The sequence below is a fragment of the Cryptomeria japonica genome, chromosome 1 (genome assembly GCF_030272615.1).
Source record: "Cryptomeria japonica chromosome 1, Sugi_1.0, whole genome shotgun sequence".
NCBI classification, from domain to species: Eukaryota; Viridiplantae; Streptophyta; class Pinopsida; order Cupressales; family Cupressaceae; genus Cryptomeria; species Cryptomeria japonica.
The window spans coordinates 425,431,193-425,439,611 of record NC_081405.1 but is presented as its reverse complement, the minus strand read 5'-3'; the positions used below and the strand labels follow the sequence as shown (position 1 = coordinate 425,439,611).

The 8,419-nt window shown below is 34.0% G+C and overlaps 1 protein-coding gene across 1 annotated transcript; it reads left to right on the top strand.

Annotated features, from left to right (window-relative positions):
• Nucleotides 1–5,700: 5,700 nt before the first annotated feature.
• Nucleotides 5,701–7,980, top strand: LOC131066179 (pentatricopeptide repeat-containing protein DOT4, chloroplastic). The gene has a single exon (XM_058000879.2). It carries the CDS (start codon nt 5,701–5,703, stop codon nt 7,978–7,980), a length of 2,280 nt encoding a protein of 759 aa, XP_057856862.2.
• Nucleotides 7,981–8,419: the final 439 nt, after the last annotated feature.

Here is an 8,419-nt window from a genome sequence, read left to right as displayed (position 1 = left end):
TAAATCTTCCCAAGGTAAATCCATTTTTCTTCAAAGAACTAATGTCTAAAGGAATTTCCTTTAACATATTCAACGTTACCTTAGAGATAATATTATAAATTGTGCTACATAAAGAAATGGAGTAGAAATCAACATAGGAGTCACAAGATAGTTTCGTAGGAGTAAGAAAAATATTAGTTTTGAAAAGATCTTTTTAAAATTTATCGGAATTCCTTGAGTCTTCAACCATAGCTCAAACATCTAAGCCAATGACATCAATTTTTTTTTTAAAGAGCCAAGCAAGGAAACCATGAAGGAACGCACCTTGAATCCATGCCCTTTTCATAGCTACCATGCAACCATTTTTAGTATAACTTTTGTAGACGTTATTGAACCCACTCAAGCCAATTTCATTAGTTGCATTAAATATTTATGTGGATTTTATAGCATGATATAGACTTACTCTTGCTAGTTTATTTGAGACATCACATGACTCAATATTAAGCTTGAATAGGTACCAACAATAAGTAATTATGAGCTTCCTACTTGTTTGACCCACCTTTCAATGCATAAAATATATGATAACAAGAATCACAAGCAATGAAATAATAGATATAGAAAAAGTTAAGGTAATCTTTGTGTGGCTCTATTTCTGATGTTGAATATTATATCCAAGTTGAGTATTTCAAGTTGAAAATAAAGGAAACACTAATGGATGAGCCCAATTTTTTCGAATAACTATGGAAATCAGAATTAAAAAAAATCTTATTAAATCATTCTCAAGAAACCTGGTTGAACTTGGCCCATAGTAGTTACAATTTAAATTTATTCTCATATTAAATCTTGAAAGAAAATTAGGAAATGATCCACTTAGTCAATTATAAAAATTATTTAGGTATTCAATATTAATTATATAAATCCATGAATTAGGATTTATCCTAGTAATGAGATTGGCCTAAAGTGATATTTTTTTCATCTTGTTTAAGGTTGCCAAACTCCAGAGGAAAGCTACCATACATGTTAGTATCATGGAGATTCAAAATTTCAATATGTATCAAACTACTCATCTCAATTGAAACTATTGTGCTATTAAAATCACCTCATATGGATAAGACTTTGGGATTATTAATTTTTTCAATCTTAGTGGGGATGTTTCTATGAAAGGAGTAATTTCCTAAGTACCTCAAATAGGATATTTTAATAGACTCAAGATATCTAAGAGCTTTCTAACATTTTTTAGTTTAAAGTAAACCCGAAATACATTTGTTACAAGATCCACCATCTTTAATGAATCATCTAGTACTATGTATTGTTGTAGGTGGCTAATGATAGCTCTCATAATTTCTTCACAAACATCATATTTAAGATTGATTCCTACATAAGTGCCACCATTTTTCTCTTGTATCAAACAAGAGACATTCTCCTTACAATCATTGGGAAAATAGAAAATAAGAGCATATGGATTCCCAACACCAACCAATAAGTTTGTTGCCAATTGTTTCATATTACCAGCATCATTGTCATCACGCAACACGACCAACCTTCATGTGGCTAAGGTTGCACTAGGATCACAGAGACCTTCACCATAATTGTGAGACAATAAATCATTTATAACCAAGGCCAAATATTTTTAAGTCAAACAAAAAATGACATGATAGAGAAACTTAACACATATATTATAACATCAACACACATGGGAAGTGATGATTTGGTGATAGATGTCAGTTTGATGGATGTTAAAACTTAAAAATTTGTGAGGTAAAAAATGAGGCCAACAACTAGCTCTAAATGTGAAAAATTATTGTAAGGGGTGTGATAGGAACACAAAGTTTCAAATAGGAAACTAGTGCCTAATCTAGTAGGTAGTAGAGTCAAGGTTGACATATAATGCCGAGAAAGTACAAAGACTTGACAAAAGAAAAATGAAACTAACTAGAATACAAAATAAAGGACATATAAAAACTAACATAAAAATAGACCCTTCATAGTACGCTAAATAATGTTGATGGTAGGGCTGATATTGGGAAGGGTATGGAAGACAATACTGAAATTTTGAACTTATTAGAGGAGGTTTCTAGGGATATGCATGTTATAAGAAATGATCTTGGGAGAAAAATTAGTATGCTGGAGGAAACTATCAACAATGTCCACAAGAAACTTGGGATTGTGGTGAGTGTTAGCCAACCTGTCATTCAAAATAGTTCTATTGGCCTACAAATTATTAATGTCAAGGTCAAGGATCTGAAGATTGTGGAGAAGGATAAGAAAGGTAAAATTTTTGGGGCTAATGCTGGAGTTGTTGGTGATGTTAATAAAGGTGAAGCTACTAGTAAGGTTGTGAGGAAAGATCAATGAAATAAGTCTTCTACAAAGATTCAAGGTCTGTTGACGAGAACCTAGAGCCATTCTAAGCCTACAAAGGATCAAAGGAAGGTTATTAAAGAGGTGGTGAACCTACATGATTGCTTGATTCAGAAGGATCTTAAAGCTACAATGTTTTTTAAGCCATTATAGTAGTTGTGTCAGGGTTTAGCCCCTATTTTGTTGTCTATCATTTTGTTGATGCTTTGCTAATGGTTTGTTGTTGATACTCTGTTGTTTTCTAGTTCTAGGAAGCTTTTGTTGTGCATGGTTTCAAGAACTCTTCAAACCCCATTTTACCTTAGCAAAAAACATAAAAAATAGACATGAATAAAAAACCTAATTAAAATATATATTATAGGAGGCTCCTACCAAAAACTAGTTCATCAAGATCATGTGAATTCATTAAAAGGATAAGAAAAATAGGTTCTTACATAGAATAATGGAGCATATCTAAACTTAGTTTCCACTTTGTAATCACAATCAGAGGTCTAAAATTTATAAATTGTAAGAACTCTATAAACAATACTTTCTAACCAAACAACTACTTCTCATCATAGACTTCAGACAAATCTTGAATCATGTTGATACTATATTGTATATTATTGATCAAATCCTTTTGTATTACATGCCAAGTATACCAGTTTCCCACCTTTGGATAGATTTATCATGATTTGAATATGAGGAGAATAAGCCATGAACTATATATACTTACACATACCACAAAGTGAGGAGACTTATGCTAGTTTAAGTTGTGAATCAAGTCTATGGACAAAAAATATAATGAGCATAAGGTAATTTATTACAATACATTTTTTTTTTCTTTGTTGTAATAAGCTTGGAGAATTCATGATCTAATTATGGCGATGACGGAGAAGAAAATGATAAATATGTGTCTTTGATCTCATCAATATTGCTATACCCATCTACAATTGGTAAGGGGGAAAGGGAGATAGTTCCTTTGCAAATAAAGTCATCACCTACAACTTTAAGAGACCAACTTGATCTTAAGATTCCAAGGAATAGCTGATAGAACTTCATTTGATCGATCACCTTATTATGTTGCTTTTCCAACTCTATAATTTTATTCTATATAGTCTTACCAAGATGAATTAAAGAGATATTCAAATCTAGGTCATTTGTTTAATATATCCTAAATGTGGAGAAACTTCATTTCACATGTATAAAATACCTTAGTTGATGAAGGGAAATAAGATGAGACTTGCAATTTTTCATTGACCTAGTGAATGCTCACAATTTTAGTGGTATTGCCTTCAAAAATAAAACCTTTACCTTCTCTATTATCATCAACATTATGCATACCATTTTTTTTAATAGATCAATTTCCATTGATTGCATTTTGAATATTCCAGTCTCATTGATAATTAGGCATTTGTAAATTTCACTAGGATTCTGTATTATATTTTAAATATAATTAACAACAATGAGTTCTAATGTAACCAAGTGTCAAGTTCAAATTATATTTCTACAATATAAAAAATTATTAAAAATAAAATGAACATGGTCTTTTACCCACCTATAAATTTTTCTAAGACTTAAAAAAAAACGGATTGCAATTAACTAGAATGGGGAAATATTGAATGCAGATATAACTGAATAACCACTCAAACCAGTCCCACCCAAAACCAAACTTCTTTAAAATCTTTGTAAGAAATAACCACATCACTCAATAGTAGGCCTTGCAAATATTCAATTTGATGATCATGCTATTTTGACAAGCATAAATGATTTAGTGAATATATTCACAAGCCACAATGATATCTTCAATTATAGTTCTTCCCAAAATAAATCCACTTTGCTAAAAAATAATCTATGAAAAAATCATTTAAATCTTGCTCATCATAACCTTGGAGATAATCTTATAAACTGTATTACATAAAAGAAATGAGTTAGAAATCAACAAAGGCGCTACAAGATAATTTTTTCCTTAGAAATGAGACCAATATTAATGTTGTTGAGATTTTTCGAATTTTCTTACTTCAACTATGGTTCAAATATCTAAGCCAATGATACTCTAGCATTTCTAATAGAACCAAACAGGAAAACCGTCAAGACCCAAATTTTTGTGCAGGTATATTTGAAAGTTCACAGCCTTAAACATTATCCTTATGAAACAACTATCTTGTAGCTCCTTTGTTAATTTCTTCCTCATTTATTTTATGTAATACAATTTATAAGATTATCTCCAAAATAATGATGAACAAACTTAAGTTATTATTTCATTATTTTTTATTTTTTTAAGCAAAGTGTATTTACTCTAAGAAGAAGTATAATCAAAGTGAATTTACTCAAGGAAGAAGTAGAACCAAAGTGAATTTACTCTAGGAAGAATGATAACAGATGATATCATTGTGGGTCATGAATTTATTCACTCAATCATTTATGCTTGTCAAAAGATGATTTCTTTGGGAAACTCAAAGATGGAAAGGATTTGAAGCTTGGCATAATGTTTAGTGACTATTAAACAAATAAAAATTAAGTAATCAAATGAATTCTTGCTCTAAATACATATGATAATTTGAATCTTCTTGTGATGCTATTAATTTGAGATGATGGTAGATGTACAATAATTTATATTGCTAAAATTTAAGCAATAAATCTAAAAAGGTGTTTATATGGAGTCACAATAATTTAATAATTTAGAGATTGAAAATAAGCTTAAAAAAACAAAGATTAAATTTATATAAACATTACATGATAAAAATATGTTACTTAATTGCACATGCATTCACAAATAAAAATACTATTTAGAAGTAGATATAAAGTGAAAAGCTAAAATGCAAATTCAATAAAGAAGTGATTCATATTATGTGAAGTGCGAAACATAATATCTAAAGAGGAGTTGACAAATAAGTATCTATTACTCCCGCTTGATCAAAATCTATAAGAAAAGGAAGATCAGCAAAGATCTAGAAAACAAAAGAAATAATCGGAGGGATTATCCTTTGAATGAATGAATGAAGGATTTTAATGACGTCCACAAGACTAAACAGTCTATGGGACCAAGTCATCTAACTTTAATTTCTCCATAAACTCCTGCTATTAATCTTAACTAGTAGGCTAGCTGTCTGATTAATCCCATCTTCTTCAAAAAGCTGATGCATGTTATCAACCTTCAAACTATGTTTGTACCGATTACGAATATCCTCATAAACCATGCATTCCAACATGAAATGCCATTCCGTTTCCACTGCTGATTGTTTCGTTTGTTTCATATAGGTTGAAAATTCTTGGCTCTTGTACAGTTTTGATATGATTTTCATTTAGTCGGTAGCTCTTGAACATCGATTTGAGAAATTCCAGACAAATCTAGAAATCTGGGAGACAAGTTTTATGAGTATGGCGTTACAGTGCCAATGCATATTCACTATCCATAACAACAGTATTATTGAGGGTGAGAGAAAATCAAGCAGAGGAAAAGAAAAGCGCTGTGCAATTCCTGCAGATATCAGTATACTCTGCAGAGAAGGACGATTAAAAGATGCATTGAGCATCCTGCATAGGATGCAGGACAGAGGCATTCCACTCCACTCCAATGTGTATGTCCAGCTGGCGGAGGAGTGCGCCTTCAGGAATGCACTCTCCATGGGCAAGCAACTCCATGCCTCCATTCCCACCGCCACACTCCGCCATGATCGACGCTTAAATGCCAAACTCCTTTCTATGTACTTGTCCTGTTCTAGCATGTCAGATGCACGCCAATTGTTTGACAAAATACCCAGTCCGAATACCTACTTGTATACTGAAATGATTAAAGGGTACGGCAAGAATGGGCTATATCAGGAGGCACTTGATCTACACGATCAAATGAAGTGGGCAGGCGTGGAGTCTGATTCTTTCACCTATCCGTTACTTCTCAATGCTTGTACTGCTTTGTCCAATCTGCAAAGAGGAAAACAGATTCATGACTGCATTAGTAGAGATGGACTGGATACAAATGATTATGTGGCCTCCTCACTTATAAACATGTATATACAATGTGGAAGGATTGATATTGCGCGCCAAGTGTTCGGTAAAATTTCTCGAAAAAATGTGGCTTCGTGGAATGCAATGATAGCAGGATGTGCCAAGAATAGGCATACAAATGAGTCATTGAGAATTTTTGGTCGCATGGTGTTGGATGGTGTGAAGCCAAATTTGGTCACTATTTTGAGCATTCTACCTGCTTGTACTCAGTTAGAAGCAATTCAACAGGGTAAGCAAATCCACAAATATGTTCTCAAAGCTGGGTTTGAGTCGAACCTTTCTGTAGGAAATGCTCTTATATTTCTGTATGCCAAATGCAAAAGAATGGATGTAGCGCGCCATGTGTTTGAGAGAATGGTTGACAAAGATGTTATCTCGTGGACATCAATGATTTCAGGATATGCTCAGAGTAAAGACGCTACTCAAGCCTTTCAACTCTTTTCCCAAATGCATCTTGCCGGGGCAAAGCTTGACGTTCTCACCATCCTTTCTATTATAGCTGCATGTACAAACATTTCCTTGTTGCCAAAGGGTAAGGAGATTCATGCTCATGCTATTAGAAGCGGTTTTGTGTTTGATGTTCTTGTAGCAAATGCCCTGATAGGTATGTATGCGAAATGCTGCGCTATACATATTGCACGCAAAGTGTTCGACAAAATGCCTTACAGAAATGTGGTTTCTTGGACTGCAATGGTTGCTGGGTATGTCAAGAATAGGTATGATAATGAAGCTTTGAATCTTTTTCGGAAAATAAAATTGAAAGTCGATCCTGTAACCATTGCCAGTGTACTTCCAGCGGCTGCGCACTTAGCATCTCTGGAGAACGGGAAAGAACTTCATGGTTATGCAATAAAAAATGGATTTGAATCTGACATTTTTGTGGGAAGTGCCCTGATAGACATGTATGCTAAATGTGGTAGCATAGAGCTTTCACGACAAGTGTTTGATAGAATCTCTCCCAAGAATGTGGTCTCATGGAATGCAATGATTACTGGATATGGATTGCATGGGATGGGTATGGAGATGCTTGACCTATTTGTTGAAATGGATCGGATAGGTATGCAGCCAACCTATGTCACTTTTGTTTCCGTGCTATCTGCCTGCAGCCATACAGGTTTGATGGATCAAGGCTGGAAGTACTTCAATGCTATGACTAAAGATTATGGCATAACACCCAGGATGGAGCACTATGCGTGCATGGTAGACCTTCTATCCCGGGCTGGCCATCTGGATGAGGCACTTGACTTTATTCAAAAAATGCCTATGGAACCTGATGCTACCGTATGGGGAGCATTGCTAGCTGCATGCAGAGTTTATTGCAATGTTGAACTAGCAGAACATGCTGCAGAACGACTTCTTTACTTAGAGCCCGAAAATCCAGCGAATAGAATACTTCTATCCAACATCTATGCTGCATCTGGCAGGTGGGAGGATGTTGCAAGAGTGAGAGCGGGGATGAAAGATATGAGGTTGAAAAAGACGCCAGGATGTAGCTGGATAAGTGTGAAAAGCAGGATACATACTTTCCTTGTAAATGACAGGTCGCATCCACAATCAGAAAACATCCATGAAACACTGGAAGTCTTGAAATGGCTGATGCAAGATGCAGGGTACGATGAAAGTCTGGCACAGTATACCATGGATGAGGAATAAAGTACCACTTCCAATTCTCATCATTTGTTTGTGTCATAAAAGTGAGATCCAAAACACAATTTTTTTCCCAAAAGCTCATGGACTGAAAACTTAATATTTATCATTAACAAGAGTTATCCTAACTAGGGTTTTCCTGATCTTTTTCCTGATTTGAAATAGCATGCGTAGTTGATGTGGGCTTTAGGTAAACTGTGTTAGAAAACAAGCCATATAGAGTGGTCATCAAGAAGGCTGATAATTCAGTTTTAATTGGGCTTTAGGTTCATTGCGTTAGAAAATGAGTCATATTTGAATCAAAGATAGACTGGTCATCAAGTTCCAACAATTCAACAATGGCAAGACATCCCAACAACGAATAAACAACTCTAAATTCAATCCCTAGCTGATCCATGAAAAATTAATCACATTAATAGCATGACTACTCAGCACCAGTTTTCTC